This window comes from Neofelis nebulosa, chromosome 6 (genome assembly GCF_028018385.1).
Source record: "Neofelis nebulosa isolate mNeoNeb1 chromosome 6, mNeoNeb1.pri, whole genome shotgun sequence".
NCBI lineage: Eukaryota > Metazoa > Chordata > Mammalia > Carnivora > Felidae > Neofelis > Neofelis nebulosa.
This window is the reverse complement of record NC_080787.1, coordinates 92,962,778-92,980,630: the sequence shown is the minus strand read 5'-3', so window position 1 is coordinate 92,980,630 and position 17,853 is coordinate 92,962,778. Positions and strand designations below refer to the sequence as shown.

Here is a 17,853-nt window from a genome sequence, read left to right as displayed (position 1 = left end):
TGGATAGGAAGGTTGGTGAAGGCTGAAGTTCTGTGTGTGTGTGTGTGTGTGTGTGTGTGTGTGTGTGTGTGTATTCATGTGAGGCCCAGAAGCCCAGACCAGGGCATGGACAGCAGGAGTCATTCTCCAGATCCTCATATTGGTGGTGGTGAGGCTTTAGATACATTACCAAACGTGGTTGAAATGGAGGAAGCATTGACTGAAGGTTTTCCAGAACTTCAGCTGAGTGAGGGTAGGAATAGTATGGACTGATACTTAATTTCCTAAATGATCAGCATGGAGATATTCCTTGTCTTGTGATGTGTTGGAACTTACGATACTTATAGTATTTAAAATAGTTTCCCTTTATTTTAATCAGATTTTCCAGGGTCATCTAAAATATATTGGTTCCCTTTAGTTAATTTAGAGGTTTGTTTTATATCTACTTTCTGTTCCTATTACTTCCTGCTCCCTCTCTCCATTTCCCTAGCACACCACTCTTACACACCTATGTACACACATCACCACCTCTGCTCACATACTTTTATACACACATATCCCATACACTTGTACACATAGACTTACATTTGTACCCAGGCGCGCGTGCGCGGCTGAGGTCATCTGGTATTTAGTCAGAGCATTTAGGTATTCACTATCAGTAGAACTCTCAAATTCTATAAATCCCTTCTTGTAGGAATGCAGCATCTTTATGTTAAATTATTTATGACTTGGCCCTTTTCTCTTTTACTTCCTGGAAGGACTTGAAACATTTAATGTTATTTTTAAAGAAATGGCCAGCCTTTTTGGAGGATTGGAAGATTAGAGGATTGATTTTGAGTCCCACCCAAGACCCACACATTTGGGGGAAACTGACACCATCGTCTGTGAGGGACTTTGGCACACGGTTTCATGTACTTTGATTCTTAAACAAGGTAGCAGCTTCCAATTCTCCCTGGGGACTGGTATAGCGTGAGTCACTGAAGTCCACAGAGGGTCTCTAGGGGCACCTGGGAGTCTGGTTAAGCATTCAACTTCAGCTCAGGTCATGATCTCATAGTTCGTGGGTTCGAGCCCTGCATCCGGCTCTGTGCTGCCAGCTCAGAGCCTAGAGCCTGCTTCAAATTCTGTGTCTCCCTCTCTCCCTGCCCCTACTCTGCTCATGCTCGGTGTCTGTCTCTCTCAAAAATGAATAAACATTAAAAAAAAGTCCACAGAGGGTCTTTAAATCTCATTTTGGTCATTGATTTCATGCCCTTCTAAATCTTCTGATTGGAGCTGCTAATAGACTAATATTTTGGTCTCAACTTCTTTCTCTGTCTTTGTTCTTTCTGTGGTGGAGACTTTCCCAAGAAGTAACAAGAGGAAGGAGAAGCAGAAACAACTAAGAACCTGTATGATTTAGAACTGGCTCAAATCCAGGAACGTGAATGGCTTAGATCAGGCAGTTTTCTGCCTAGCTTTGGAACAGCCAGGGCACTTTTGGCCTTGCTACATGTGTGAATGTGTGAGTGTACATATGCATAAATATTAGCTTTTGGTCCTAGATATTAATTACGGTAGGGAGCCACAGAGGCTGCTTCTGGAGCCATCTAAAGTAGGGAGAAACTTGCCTTAATTTAGGTGAGTAGGAGGACAGACTTTGAATATTCAACAGTTCTCAAAATATACATAAGTATGTGTTTGCATATATATAGATGTAGATATATGAAATATTATTTCCTTGCTGGAGAGTATCTAGAAAAAATAGAAAAGTTAAAAAAAAAAAAACTTGTGTCCCTGTCACCCACAGACAACTGTTAATATTGTGGTATGTATCCTCATCTTTCATCAAGTACTTGTATGTATACATTTTTAAAAATCAGGATCACGGTATTGATACAGTTATAAACCTATAAATTTTAATTAACTGTGTCTTCATTTCTCTTGTCATTCAATATACCTTAAAACAATATGTTTAGTAGTTGCATAATATCCTGTGTCCTATGGCTACACTGTAATTTATGTGATTAATCTTTTTCTGGTCTCATGGGTTATTTCACATACTTTTTTACCAATATTCCGAAGTGAATATTGTATAAATATATATTCTTACTTATCTCTGGTTATTTTCTTAAGCTAAACTTGTAGTTGGGGAACTTCTGTCTCAAAAGGTATAAGCCCTTGGTCTGTATGGCTAAACTGTTTTCTAGAAAGACTGTAGCAGTTTATATTCTTATGAGTACCGTCTGAAAGTACCTCGAATTTTGTTCCCCAATTAAGATTGTGTATAATTTATTTTGAAATTTTTGCCATTTTTCCAGTAAAGAATCTCAGTTTTACTCTCAGCAAATTCCTCATGTAGAGTCCCATTTGACATTTTGTTCAGAGTGTCCTTATTAGGGAATTGCATGTGGATCTGGGCACTCTTTGAAACAGACATGGAGCACTACAGAGTCTGGAAAAGTGCCAGAAGGGAAGGAGTTCTGCAACCTGTCTGCCCGCCTTGTAGCATGTAGCAGGCCCATAGCACGATGCTATTTTTCTGGATGTGTGAGAACCACAACCTTCTTGTGCTGAGAAACACTTTATTCATTAGCTCTTTTACCAGCAGTCATTTGTTACTGTTGGGTGACTTTTTGCTTCTTATTTGATTAATTGAAAGGTGGAAGAAATGCTGGATATCCTTGAGAAATATCTGAGTCTATCCCCACCCCCCCACACTTACTGTTCTCCGTCTGGACGTGTTCAGCAAGAGGTCTGGTCTCAGGAAGGGGATGGCTCAGATGACTTTTGTGGGTATTTGTATTTTGAGATCTACAAATTTGTATCCTTTAGCTTCAAGGAGATGAGGGGAAGGTGGTGTCCTCATCACAGCATTCAAGTTTGTTTTGAATTTAAAAAAATTTTTTTATTAAATATTTTTAAATGTTTGTCTTAGAAAGACAGAGCATGAGTGGAGGAGGGGCAGAAAGAGGGAGACACAGGATCCAAAGCAGCCTCCAAGCTCTGAGCTGTCAGCACAGAGCCTCATGAGGGGCTTGAACCCACCAACCTCGAGATCATGACCTGAGCTGAAGTCAGACACTTAACTGACCGAGCCACCCAGACACCTCTGTTTTTAGTACTTTTAAACCAAACAGTAGAATTGCATTATACACATTACTTTGTAACTTGCTTTTTTAAAAAAAAAAAAAACAACAAAACTTTTTTCATGTTTATTTATTTTTGAGAGAGAGAGGGAGAGAGAGAATGCAAGCACGGGAGGGGTAGAGAGAGAGGGACACACAGAATCTGAAGCAGGCTCCAGGCTCTGAGCTGTCAGCATAGAGCCCGATGCAGGGCTCAAACCCGTGAACTGCGAGATCATGACCTGAGCCAAAGTCAGGTGTTTAACCGACTGAGCCACCCAGGTGCCCTGCTTTTTTCACTTAATAGAATATCATGTCTTTTTAACATCTGCAAAATATTATATAGAATTGATACACCATAATTTATTCAATCAGTCCCTATTGATGGACATTCAGGCTGTTTCCATATTTCTTTTCTTTCTTTTTTACTGACATAATGCTGTCGAGGTTGGTATACATATATGTTTATATACTAGTGCTTTTATTTTAGTAGAATAGAGAACTAAAAGTGGAGTTTTGGGCCAACAGGTACATTTAAAATTTCAATAGATGACATCAGATTACTTTCCAAAAAAGGTTATAGCAATCTTATAATTCCACCAGACATGTGCTTACAATGCCTGACCCTCCACATTGGATGTTATCAAATCTTAATTTTTACCAGTTTGGTGGATGAATTGTTACCTGATTATTGAGTACACTTTCAAAAATGCAGTTTTTCCTTTATTTCACAAAGTTTACATCCTCAGCGTAGGCATTTGTGTTGACAAAGGAATATCTCGCACACACACACAAAGCCGTTTTCTACTGCCAACTTTTTTCTTTTCTTTTGGCTGGGACATGTTGAGTCCGCTGATGGGGAATCTAGGCACAGAAGGAATTGGCAAAGCCAGACAGAATTGGCAAAGTCAAACATAAAATTTCATTCTTCGTTCTACTCTTTTTTTAATCAGTGGCAGGAAATGAGGATGGGTATGTGAGCTCCTAGTTTTTGCTTATCAAAGCAAACTCTTTCTGGACTGCATGATAGAATGATCACTTCTTGACAACTCATTATCTTTGAGGGGCAGCACCTATCCCCTCATAATTCTTAGTACCCCAGAGAGAATTTGAGAAAAATAATCTGTGACAGGGAGTGTGCATCTATGAATTCTCAAGTCAGGCAGTGAGATCACCAGATCACCAGTAGAGGTGGGGGGGAGGGGGGGAGAGAGAGAGAGAGAGAGAGAGAGAGAGAGAGAGAGAGAGAGAGAGAGAGAGAGAGAGGTGGTTCGTGGTGAAAGGCATGGAGTCTGGAGACTGCTGGTGTTTAAATCTTGGCTCTGCCACTTTCTTACTGTGTGACCTTAGGCAAGTTAATTAACCTCTCTGTTGCTTCAGTGTTCTCATGACAGATGGGGATAATAATAGTTCCTGCCTCATAGGATTGTTGCGAGGACTAATTCAACAGATGCATAAAAGCACTTCAAACAGTGCCCGGTACACAGTAAGGGCTATTTGTATGTTTGCTATGATTACTTTTTATTATTGCACACTGAAGTGGTATTAATGTCACATAGTACAAAGGCAGGGCGGCTCTCCTGGAAGAAAAGTGAAGAAACAGGTGGTAGAAAAAACAGCCACAAAAGAAGTGGATAGAATCGTATATGGTGTAGATCCTGTGGCTATTGGGAATAGATTCTGACTTTCTAGCTGCTCCCTAAACAGCTCCTAGGGAATGGACGTGATTGAGGCAAACACGGCTGTCCCCAGACCCTGCTATGAAGTGACCATAATCCATCTCTGATTACCACCTCCCACCAAACCTTGGTGCCGCCTCCAGATCTTTATCCGATTCTTGGTTACCAGTGACTGGGAGCCATACCTGCTGAGGTGTTTCATGACTGCTTTCCCGAGGGAGGATCTAAGTGAAGGTTTGGCATGCATCTTTTTAAGGAGCAATCCTGTGGCTCCTTGGCTTCTGGCTCCGGGGCGTGTGTGTAAAGTCTTCGAGGAAGGGGCAATCAGAATGGGCGCATGTATGGTACGAGTTGAACTGTTATGATCTGAGACAACTGAAAATGGTGACCTGCAACCAGTGCTGGCTCACTGCTTGATAGGATCTGTGAAGTAGGGGGATTTGCTTCGTTACATTTTACAGGAGATGTGCTTATGTAAGCAGAACAGCGATCAAGTTTTGAAAAATTTTCATGGGAAAATGTATATAACCACATCATATGAAGTAACAGGAAACATTAATAATGACAATAAATAGAAAACGTGGGGCGCCTGGGTGGCGCAGTCGGTTAAGCGTCCGACTTCAGCCAGGTCACGATCTCGCGGTCTGTGAGTTCGAGCCCCGCGTCAGGCTATGGGCTGATGGCTCGGAGCCTGGAGCCTGTTTCCAATTCTGTGTGTCTCCCTCTCTCTCTGCCCCTTCCCCGTTCATGCTCTGTCTCTCTCTGTCCCAAAAATAAATAAAAAACGTTGAAAAAAAAAATTAAAAAAAAAAAAATAGAAAACGTACTGAAAGAAATTACATCAAAACGCTACTGTGATTACCTTGGATTGACGAGATTATAGGGGGCTTTTGTTTTCTTCTTTATGGCGTTTCTATATACAGACTTCTAATCTTCCAAAATGAGAATGTATTATCTTCTTTGATAGAAAATAAAATAGAGTAGTTAAAGACTATAGTCAGTAGACCTGTTAATGTAGAAACAACCTAAATGGCCTTGAAGGGGGTGTGGTAAAAACAAAATGAAACTATGGTACATCTGAATAATGAACTGCTGTGCAGTTATCAAGGTGATAGTGTGAAATTGACAGTTTTTCATTATATGTTGTTAAGTGGAAAAAAGTAGCATAAGGGACAATATATAGTAAATGCTAAATAGCAAATGTAAATATATGTAAATGTATATCCAAGAATATAAATGGAAATGTTAATATGGTGAAATGTGATTATTGGTAATTCTTTTGTTTTCTGTGTTTTGGTATTTTCTAATATTCTTCAATAAAACCTGGGTTACCTCTATAATAAGTAGATGTTTATATAACTTAAAAAAAAAAAAAAATCCAAGGAATATTCTTAGGGCAATGAAGTCCGGTAAGGGAGTGCCAGATAATGTATTCGTAAGCAATAGTGCCATCTGGTGGATCAAAGGCAAAAACTCACCCTCTTTATTTTTCATTTGGAATTTGGAAATGAAAGTCGGTTCTGTGTCACGTTTCAGACAAATGCCGGGACAATTTTAGCAACTTAACAGAAGTGTTCCTTTGATTCACAGGAAAAAGAAGTAGCCCAGTAACTGAGTTGGGAACCTAATTATAAGTATAGCCGTTCAATTTTATTTAAAAAAAAAAATCTGTTTTACTAAATGTGCCTGGGGGGGCATACTCATCCGTAGACAATTCTGAGTTATCCATTTTATTTAGGATCATTTAGGGCAAAATTTGCATCTTAACATACCTTTCTTCAACGACGTGGCATAGAACCCAGCCCTTAATAGCACCACCAATATTTGTGGAATGAGGACTTACTTCTGGCTGGCTGACCTCGCTGACAGTTGGTGGATTTACATGGGGCATAACTTAATTTAAATATGAACGAGCGGAAGTTCCAGTTCTCTTGATAAGCAAACACAAAATACTAAAATGCTCGACAACGCCCAATGATGGTAGTTGAGCTGCCATTCTGGATAAATTACCACCGCCACCCCCACCCCCACCATCACCCTATGACTCCCAGCCCACTCACACTCCACTCACCCAGCCCACTCACCCAGCCCACTCACACTTAACTTTTTCCACTCGCCTGTCTTCTTCTGCGTGTGAAAATCTAAGTATCTGATAGTCCGTCTTTGGAAAAACACTGTTAAGGTCTACCCCACCGCGTTCTTCCCAACCCCGCAGAAGGCCAAGCTGCTGGCAGATTGCTGCCTTTGAGAATTAACCCTGGCTTTCCTTACCACCCCGCAGGTGAGCTCATCAACCTTGCCATGTACTGTGAGAGGATAAGGAGGAAATTCTGGCCAGAGTGGCACCATGATGATGACAACACCATCTATGAGTCTGAGGAGAGCAGCGAAGGGAGCAAAACCCACACGCCCCTGCTGGATTTCAGCTTTTACTCAAGGACAGAGACCTTTGAAGATGAGGGAGCAGAGAACAGTTTTTCCAGAACCCCAGACACGGATTTCACCGGACACTCGCTCTTTGATTCTGACGTGGACATGGAGGACTACACAGACCACGAACAGTGCAAGTGACGTTCGGCCTCGCTGACCCTCTTCTGCCGGAGTGGCCACTCCCTGGGGTTGGTCCGATTTCCCAGGTGGAAATCCATCTGAGCTGGGAGGAGATCTTCATGCTTGACACAGTTCTCACGAGCTAACTGGACGATAGCAGCCTTATTTCTTTTTGTACAAACGAGACACAGAACCATTCGGATGGCTCCATTTAAAACAAACAGGCAAAAAGGAAAAAAAAAAAAGTCAGCATGGTTCCTGAAATCCATTTTTGTTTTCATTAGAAAACTAACACTGTGTGGCAGAGCAGGGGCAAGAGCAGATTGTCTGCGGATTGTGTCTATGTAGATCGTCTTCAACCCGAGGGCTTATTTGTGAGACGGATGCTCGAATGTCCTTCACCCACCGGGGTTCCAAGTAATGAGAGAAATCATCGGGGGAAATGTCCAGGAGACAAATATCCTATGGTGGCTGCTTGTATTTTATGTGTGTATATTGTATGTTGAGATAATTGAAATAAAAATCCATAGATATTCAGCGAACACCTACTATGTGCAAAGCACTGTGCTAGGTGCTAATCAGTATAAGATTTATTCTCAGTCCTGCCAGTGACTAGCTGTGTGATTTCGGGCGAGTCCCTTAATTCTTGTGTGCCTCATTTCCCCCACCTGTAAGGTGGGGATAACGATACTCTCCACCTACCTACCTCACAGGGGTGTTGTGAGGATTCATGTGGTAGCACCTCTTGGAAGAGGTGTGACATAAACACAACATTTTATTCTTTATTGTGCTTCCTGCGTATGAACATTTGAGGGCAGAGGAATTCCATATCCAGCCAACAGCAGCCACAGTCACTCGCCAAAGCCGAGCTGACGAAACACACGCAAAGGCGCAGTTAGGATTCTGTCACCATTCTTCTTTGTGATCTTGCCTGAATGGAAATCTTTTACTGAAAGACCGTTGAAAATGCTTTCACAGAGCATCGACAGCTACACACAGTCTTCAGTTCTGTGTATTTGCAGACGTCTTTCTTCCGTTGCCTGACCGCACGCTGGAATGTTGTCCTTTGTAGACTCCCGAGTGTTAAGTTGCCTGTGTTTGATTTATTTGAAGGGAATAAAGCTCAGGAATATGATGGGTTTCGTAGAGGTGAAGGGGAAAGGATTTGACTGATTTTTCTAAGCAGATGCTTGCCAACGTGTAATGTCTTTTTGAAAACAAATCTTGCAAGACGTATCGAAAAGATGAAGTCTGAAGAGGATCACGTGACAGGTATCAAAGCACTTTGTGCAGTGTAGACTCTATGCAGTTTTACTAATGCAACTTTTCTGGCGTTCTCAGCCATTGCCCCATGAGAGGAAGGCAATGCTGGGGACAAATCTTAATGTTTCTTAAGGATCTCCCGTAGCTGCCCTGTGCTCCCTCTCTGTCCCTGTAGAGCACATGGACCCTTGGGGTTACTGTATTTACTAAAGCGCTCTATCTCTGAAGACATCCTTTTTGTTGACTTAGAACATTTTCCAGTGAAATATGCGGTGAAGATGCTGGGGTGACGGCCATGGATTTGGGCTAGGAGAGTCGGTGTTACGATTTACAACCGCAAGCAGAGCTGCTTTGCTTCTGATCTCAACGGACTCACTGGGTAATGGTTATTCATGGTGGGGCCAAAGAGACATTTTTCAAAAGAGACAGCAATTTCTGCTGAGAAGTTTGTGTATTTGCTTGAAAAAGACTCTCTTTGAATATGGCTTTTGCAAAACAATCCTAAAATGCTGCGGATTCACAAAGAGGTAAAGGGGGAGAATTGCTGAGGCTGTTTACCATTGGAGCCACAGTGTAGGACCTGTGTAACTGGGGACAGATGCTGAGATACCCTCAGTTAGAGATTCTCATTGCACAGGAAACTCAGTCGTTAGTTTCTTATTAAAAGCATTCATCTTTGAGAGGACCGTTTGGTGCCTAATGAAAATGTGGGGGAGAAGATATGAATGGATGAGCGTGTTGTATCTCCAGCGACACTTGGGAGGACTCTTCACCTCGCCTGTCTCTAACACGTGTGTTCCAAGGTCAGCTGGTGGTAGTTCTGTGTGACTAGGGAAACTTCTGGCTTGCAAATGTGAATGTCATAACCAGCTAGGCTGTGGACCCGGCCGCACAAAGACCGAGTTGACCTATCCCCATCCATAGCTGGAAAAAGTTGTGTTTGCAATCTTGCCTGCAATTTATTCTCACTGTATAGCACAAAGCGTGTTGTGTCTTCGCGTCAAGAATGATTTAAGTTATGGCTGTGCAGAGTCACATATCGTTTTACTGTGCATTGCTTGCAGGGCAAGTACATAGAGAGCCAGTGTTCATCGTGAAGTTGTAAAATAAGTCATTCTTTCCAGGTGCCTCTCTCAGAGGCTTGAATGGACATTACCACTTGGAGTCTTGGGTACTAGCCTGCCAGCTCATGACTGGGCACTCAACATTCCGAAGGTGTAACTTGATTTGGAACCCTGGAATATACCCAGGTTTTACCTTCCCAATGTGGGTTATGGAAACAAAATGACCAAGACAAAATCACTGTCGGGTGGATGACCTAGGTAGTCTTTGTTGGAAGGGCTTTAATTTTACCTGGTTTGTTCCTAAGTTCCCCAGATTTGAAGTGTTCTCCAATATGGTGAACAGGTGCTACTTAAAAGAAAATATAACAAGAAATTAGGGGACATTTTGGTCATCTGGCTTACTTATTCAAGTTGTGTTTCTTTTTTTCCTGGAAAGTGACTTAAGGAGGTGTGATCTTTAATGTTAACAGATGTTTTTTGGTTGGACAGAAGCCCCACTAGCTGCCCGGTTTTTTTGTTTGTGCGTTTGTTTTATTTTTTACCTCTCAGTGTAAAAATAAATTCTGCCCCTCTATCCACTTCCCTTTGCCCCTCGTCCCCACTCATCAGGATTAAGGAGCAGCAGCAGTGTGATTTAATCTGCCTATGTCAGCTAGGCAGAGGTAAGCTATATTGTCAGAGTTGACCATTTTGTTGTTGTGACATAATGAATTGTGAACAGTGATGCTATTGTTGAGGCCATGAGCTAGCTACCCTGGTGACTGACCACAGACACAAGAACTTGAATCATAGCTGTAGTCTGTCTCTCCAGTGAGCCCGGCCTGTGCATCCTGTGGCATTAGGTATTAGGATACGTTTGCTTGAAATAGTTAGAGTTCAAGGAAGGGAAGAGCTAGGAATTTTAGCTTCATGGGTCTTGCCTAGGTTATTTAAGAGAAAACATAAAATCATAAGAATGTATATAGCTGGGTAATGGATTAGTTGTAGAAAGCCCCTTACAAGAGAGCCTCTGAGGTTCTTATTGGCTCCATATCACATGCATATTCATTTGTAGGCAAGACCTGAACTGAAGTCTTTCACCTTGCCTTAGATGGTTCTTGCCGTTACGTTGCTTTGACTTTGTTTCTTTTTAAAACCCACATTCCCTGAGAAATCAGTCCATGCTCATGGAACCAGCACATCCCCAGCCTCTCTCAAAGAGTGCTTGGAATCTTCCACTCTTGCTCTCCATGTCTGTTCAGCCCAGTACAGACCAATTCAAGAATTTACTCTGTGCAAGGCACTGCTAGACTCTGAATGATACCAAGTCACCAAGACTCCATATTCTTTGTTTTTTATCTTTTAAAGAATCTATGCCATATTATCACTCCTTGCGTATTTAATGAGCACCTATCCTGTTCCTGGCCCTGAGATCCACAGGAGATCTAGAGGGTGAACAGAACAGACATGACACCCTGGTTTTAGGGCATCCGCTTTTGCCCAGACTAATGCAATGGCCTCTTCTAAATGCTTGGTCACTTCCCTGATCCATTCCACCCTACACCATTAATTTTTAAAAGAATTTCTGGCCCTGATGGGGTGCCATATTGCCTCAGGATGAGGGCACTCTCTGGGCCCTGGTATTCTCAGCTCTTCCTTCATCTTGTTTCCTGGGACGTCTCCCAGGGCTTTTCCATATGAGCCATCCAGTGCATCCTGGTTGGTCTCCTTGCCATTGCCTAAACATGCCTCATGTCCCCACTCTGCTTCTGCTTATGCTAGCCTCCCTCCTGAAAGCCCTGCCCTTCCTGTCCACTGGCCCAACTCATGCCCACCTCCCAAGGCCCAACTTCATCAGTTCTGTAAGAAGACTTCCCAGCTCATTATAATCTCCCCTTCCTCTAGAAACACAGCACACATCGTTGGCTTCCCTGCTGGCTGCATGGGAAAGGTATGCCTAGAAAGCAGGCCACACACTAGAAAGTAGTGCTTTTAAACTGTTTGCGTCAGGGATTCCTTTGATAATCTAATGAAAGTCCTATACCTTATTACCAGAAAAATACATATATGCAAATATACAAAATTTTACATGTAACTTCGGATTTAGAGACCTGAAATCATCCATGGATTCTTTAGGGGGCTCATGGACCCCAGTGGCAGAAGCCTTCTAAAGAGTCTTTAAAAGCTACTGTTGTTAGTGTTCATTCTTTCTTGCCTTTGACATGTGCAGAGAGTAGAAAATTGGTATGGGATGTGCATGCAAAAGCAATCTCTGTTATTATCCGTGTTGGGTGTGTGTTGAGTGACAGGGAAGGAAGGAAGAAGAGCTGTCTTACGTTAATTGAGAGAATATCTTTGTTTTGACAGGCTTGGCATTTTGAAACTGACAAGGTTTTATTGTTACTGTTCTTGGTTATCTGTTAACCATCCAAAAAGTTGGTTTATCAAAATGAATTCAGGGCCAGGTAAGCTTCATTTCAGGCCTCAAACCCACCACTTCTGCGTGAGTAGGCTTTGGCCTAGGGTTATTAAGGTAGGAGAGAAGAGGCTGGATTTTTCCTTATAGGAAAAAGATCGGCACAGTCAAGTTTTCCTGTATTCATCATTCATTAATTCATTCGTAGGATAACTGTTGAGTGTATTTTCAATAAAAGGATGGTGCCTTTGTTGATAGGTAACTACTCAGGTTCTTCTTTGTCGTCGTCGTCGTCTTCTTCTTCTTCTTTTTGTTTTTTTACAGGGTGAAGTTATTTTTATTGCTCCTGACTATGATCCAGGATCCTTTGTTCTCCTTTATGTGCAGTGCTGTTTAAGTTGAACGACAACCAGTGAAAATACATTCGATGACAAATACTTCCAAGTCTGAATGCTGAACTCTGGCAACACATCTTTAATAGGTCCAGCCATCAATTAATGTGTGATTGTGGAGTGCTTGACCTTTTTTCAATTGCTTCCAGTGGTGAAACTGGGTGAAGTTTGAAAGGATCCCCTTGGTAGTTGGGGCAGGAGGTCCCTCTTTCCCAGAGTTCTTTTGCTAGTACCAGGAGTAAATGTCAACAGATGATGAATATTTTCTTCATTTGAATTCCTTACCAGAAACTTGAGTTTTTAGTCCCTGAATTTAAAGGATATCCTAAAGACATTTAAAGTTCCAGGGGCGCCTGGGTGGCTCAGTTGGTTAAGCGTCCAATGTCAGCTCAGGTCATGATTTCGCTGTTCCTGAGTTCAAGCCCTGGGTCAGGCTCTGTACTGACTGCTCAGAGCCTGGAGCCTGCTTTGGATTCTGTGTCTCCCTCACTCTGTGCCCCTCCCCTGCTCACTCTCTGTCTCTCAAAAATAAACATTAAAAAAAAAAAAGATATTTACAGTTTCTTAATGTTTAGGATAAGATAACTGGAATGGATAACTTACTGGCCTTGCTCCTTAGAGATGGTTACAGAGGAAACTAAAAAACCGCTTAAAGGAAAGTGACTCAGCTCTTTTGGGGCTGACAACGGGACCTCCTTAACCATGCTGGCTCCTGCCAAGGCAGGGAACCTGTCCCCACAGCCAGGCTCTCTGAAGTTTCTGTTGTTGGCTAGATTATGACAAAGTGGTGATGCTCAAATTTCAAGAAGATTATTGCCCCAAATTGTAAAACGTGTAGATAGATAAAGGGTCCCATCGCAGTAATAAAGTAACTTATGAATGTGGTCTAGCTAGCACCCACACTCCTGATCATTTTAGTGGAAGAAACAAATTAGAGTAAAAGATTGATACAGTACTTTGGTGTTCTGTACACAATTAAATAATGTCATCAATGAACGTGATGGCCTTCATGAAGTTTAAAAAATTCTGGTTGTCCCTAATTACAACTTCATATTTTGAAACAATCCACTAATTGTAGAGCAATATATATTTATGATACTGGTTAATTTTATAAAAAGTAGTATTGCTACATATGACCATTCACCTCCCTCCCTCCCCATAGCAAGCAATTTTTTTTTTTTTTTTTTTTTTTTTTTTTTTTTTTTTTTACTTTATGGCTCTGGAATAGAGTAACCTTCATTTATCAATAATATTTAAACCTTTGGTCTTTCTTTAGTATTTTATACACCTACCTATGTCTTCAAAACCAATAGGAGTCAGCTGCTGAATTGCCATGTTAATTAGCTGTGGCTGAACAGGTAGCAGAGGGAGTACAGTGGAGGGCTAGGAAAGAGAACTGCTTTGGATATTTACCATCCCCCTCCTCTTAAAAAACAAAACAAACCCCAAACAACAATCTGTGGACTTTTCCCTTTAACAGTTGTTCAGAATTGAAAGTGTTCTGTCATATTTGCTTCTGGCTCTCCACAAGAGATCGCATTTGGCTTATTCAAACACAAACCATGTCCAGATGATTGTATTTTTACCTTAAACAAATTGTATCTGAATTCTTTTGCAGCAATAAGATTAAAAACAGTATCAAATTTTCAAGGAATCTCTGCTTCAGTAGGGGCGACACGTTTGTGTTACTCCTGTCAAAATGATTACCTCATGTGATCAGTCTCATGGGATCATGCTTATTGTAAACATGTGTTTTCCCCAGGAATGTGCATCATGCAGCGTGTCTCACGACTCAAACGGTAATGATGGCTGGGAAGAGGAGGGTCTGAATCCTTCATTTGGCGATACTAAGATTTCACTGAGTGGGAGGGGAGAAGGAAAGGGTGACAAAGGTGGCCTCTTCAGGCAGCACGTGGTACGGCTGTGTTGGAGACGTGTCAGCCACCTCGCAAGTTGTCTAAGGGGTGGCGTCAGTAACATAATACAAAATCCAGGTTTACAAATCAAAAACAAATGCAATTTGTAGGGAAGGATTGTTTGTGGATGTATGAAAGACCGGTGCAGGAAGCACTGAAATAATGTTGATCTTTGTCTTAATTTATATGCTCAAGTGCTGGGATTGTGCCATCTGAAGCCAAGCCTGGGAAATGGGAGAGCAGCTGACAGCGATGGCCTCTGCTCAGTTCCTTTGATTCTGGAACTTCCTTCTATTCTCTCAAAAGGGTTCGTGGCATATGGTTTCCATCTCATGAGTATAAAATGTACAAAGTAACGTATATTTGTTTTATAGATGCCCTTTAAGTGGAGACACCCCAAATCATTCGTATTTAGGTAGTGGTCTCCAAACCTTTGTGCTCATTCACCTCATCAGTAAAACTTTCTGAGCATGCCCTTTAGCATATTTATTTATAAACACACACACACACACACACACACACGGAGTGCTCATATGCAGTACTGATGTGTACATTAAAAACCATGGCAAACATAGAAATTTTCAAAGGCTGTTGTTCTGGACTCAGTAGAGTTTAGGGAATGGGGCAAGGAGTACTTGCAGCACCTAGAAAGCTGCAACTGATTAAAGAATGTGTATGTAACATTTGTGGCAAAGTGGATGTAAAATAGGCATGGGCGCATGATTTTAGGTCAACGAATGTATGTATGTATGTAAGTAAGTATTTTTACTTAAAATGGGCATTTGGGGTTGGGGAAGAGAATGGTGAATAAATAGATGTCCCCTTTACAAGAGCTATTTTAATTCTGTTTTTGGGACCACATGATCTAGAATGTTTTGAAAATTTCTGAAAGATTTCACAGTACATGGACTTAAGCAAAATAAGAAAAGACAGGAGGGGAAAAAGCAAATAATGCAAATACGGGATGCATTGCTTCAGAATTTCAATACCAATCTGAAAAGCATGTTTTGATAATTCCTGGTAACCAACATCTCACTGATTATAAATCTCTCTTCTGTTTGTTTATAATCCAATGTCACCAAATGTGTGGAAGGTGCACAGATTTATTTTCAGAGATCTGAGATGGGAAGGACCAATGTTGGTATAATTTGAGCCCACATTTCAGCTGCTTGGGGGCTGATGGATGGACACTGCCCGGAAGCATTTACCTGCACCACCTGTTTTGCAAACACAATGAATAGCATCTTGCTGAACAAGGGCCTCAATGTCGAGGTGGCATTCCAGTGTTTATTTCTGGACCTATGAGTTACTTTAGCACAGTTATTGTTAGTAGTTTATAAAGCCATATTTAAACTTGTATACTTGATTGTAAGATAGATTTGAATTGTGCACTATGTTGATTACTGTATATAAATGTGGAAATTCTGTACATTTGGTCTTCATGCTGTATGTATTTGATGTGTAAATGATAACTAATGGTTATGAAATAGCTTGCTGTGAATGTCTTTATTCCAATTTGCTTCTCTCTTTGCAGATTTGAATGTTTTAACTTTAAACTCATGAGGAAAATCTGAAATCTTTGCATAGAACATACTGTTAAGTGGTAGTCTCTTAGATGATCGGGAAGATATTTTTCTTGTAAGGTTCTTGTATAATTAAAGCAGAGGTAATTAATTTTTTAGGCATATAATTTTCAGATAGAAATTCAACAGAATGTTTTTTAAGTAGAAAACGGGTCTTTGAATATGCTCTCCTACCCTCTCCTGCCTTTTAGTTCTTGCCCAGTGTGCCCCTCGGAGCTTTTGGGGAGTGATACCCACTAGTAGAGAGAAGAAAAGGGGGAGGGGAGCAGGACACACGCTAAGACCTTTGCTGGGGTATGAGGCCTGATGATAGAGCAACTTCCCCTTCTGTTAATAGTGTCTAAATTAGTTTTTGTACCTCTCCAGTGAAGTAATTGTGATGTCCGTTTTGTAGATGAGGAAAGAGGCTTGGGGGGTAAATTAGGGTACAGTGGCTAAGACATGCTCAAGTCATTGATTTGCAGTGAGGTTTTAGAAATACAAATCTTACTTCCTAGTGTTCTGTCCATATGTGCCTGGCGATGAACCATGAAAGACAGCTGGATCTAAAAAGGCATGTCAGGATTGATGGAGACATTTAGGGTGTTTGAAATCCTATCTAGAAATTTGAGCAACTATTATCCAAATATTAGCTTCTTAGCATTTAGGGCAGATTGCAATAAGGTAACATCTAAAATCCCAAACTTCCCAAACCGTGGGACTATCTATTAAGTGGAAGATGAGAGAACCCCCTAATCCCACATTCTAGAGGTAACAGTTTGGCTTTCAGACCCCCATTCTCTCTTGACTAATAAATCCCAACCATTCAGCACTGCTTATTAACATAGACCCTTATTACATAGGCCCATAATTGAAAATGCTTTGAGACAATGTGTATCCACTTCAACTTAAATGAGCTCCGGACCCTTCTAGAACTTGTATGGGGGTTTTGGACTCAAGCCTGGTGTCTGTTCCACTAGGGAAGCTTGCTCTCCTTGCTTTCAGAGGCATCAGAAGGAAGGGGCGTGTTTGCCTTTCCACATGCTGTGCTCTCAGAAGTGTTAAGAGAAGTATCTTGTTGCCAGTTGTCCTGAATATTCCATGACTTGATTTTTCATATTTTTGTCCTCCTTTCCTTTTAGAGGAGAGGCAGAGCAGTTGGTGTCCTGGCTCTCTCAGGGGCCGCCTGTTTTGTTTGCATAGGATGCCACTGTCAGCACCCATTAAACACTTCCCAGCTGGGCTCGTTCCCATTAGCAACAGACTTTTCTTTTGAAACCTACCAAGGTTAAAGTCGCTTATGCTGTGGATGAAAGCAAACTCTGGAAAACGAAGGGAAGAGAACCAGCGTCCTCCCTCACAGTGTGGCTGCCTTGTGTGTCCAAGAGGTACCTGGTCTGTTTTCATGGTGGTGCACTCATTGTGAAGGCTTAGGGGTCCTCTCCAGTTGAGGGCCTGTTAGAATTGAAGGTTCACCTTACCCAGGATGGGCAGACACCCTAAGTGACTCATGCTCAACATGTATCCAGGTAAACCCTGACTGAAACAGTGGCACAGGGAGCCTCGAAAGGGAGAAGGAGAGTTGAGGGAAGGGCTGTGGGTGGCAGGGAGCAGCCCCGGACCCCTTCCCCAGCCCTACTATCCACATGTTTATTTTGTGCTGCTGCTTCCTTCTCCACCCTCACAGATCTCCCTCCAACTAGCTGGTGCATTTAAAGGCAAATAGTGGAAATCTTAGGGCTGCTCAGGGATGTCAAATAGTCCAGATTCACCAGTGGTACAAGTGTAAGATGGGAGGTAAGTGGGGAGGCAGCCTGGGCCACACTGTGTGGAAGTCATCCCTATAAGGGTGAGGAGGTTTTCTGAGCAGGGGACTCACACGAGGAGAGGATATTTAATTCAGGTTTATCTGATGACAACCTGGACACAGGACACCTCAGAGAGGA

At 41.9% G+C, this 17,853-nt stretch overlaps 1 protein-coding gene across 9 annotated transcripts in view; it reads left to right on the top strand.

Annotated features, from left to right (window-relative positions):
- Window positions 1-15,834, top strand: part of FAXC (failed axon connections homolog, metaxin like GST domain containing) — an 82,660-nt gene extending 66,826 nt beyond the window's left edge. For 5 of the 9 annotated variants that reach the window (XM_058734787.1, XM_058734786.1, XM_058734785.1 and 2 more), the window contains one exon: window positions 7,047-15,834. In XM_058734787.1, the coding sequence (XP_058590770.1) occupies window positions 7,047-7,336 (290 nt within the window). In that variant the 3' untranslated portion in view covers window positions 7,337-15,834. The remainder of the gene's footprint in view (window positions 1-7,046) is intronic. The other 4 variants (XR_009263150.1, XR_009263149.1, XR_009263148.1 and 1 more) reach the window with 4 other exon arrangements.
- Window positions 15,835-17,853: the final 2,019 nt, after the last annotated feature.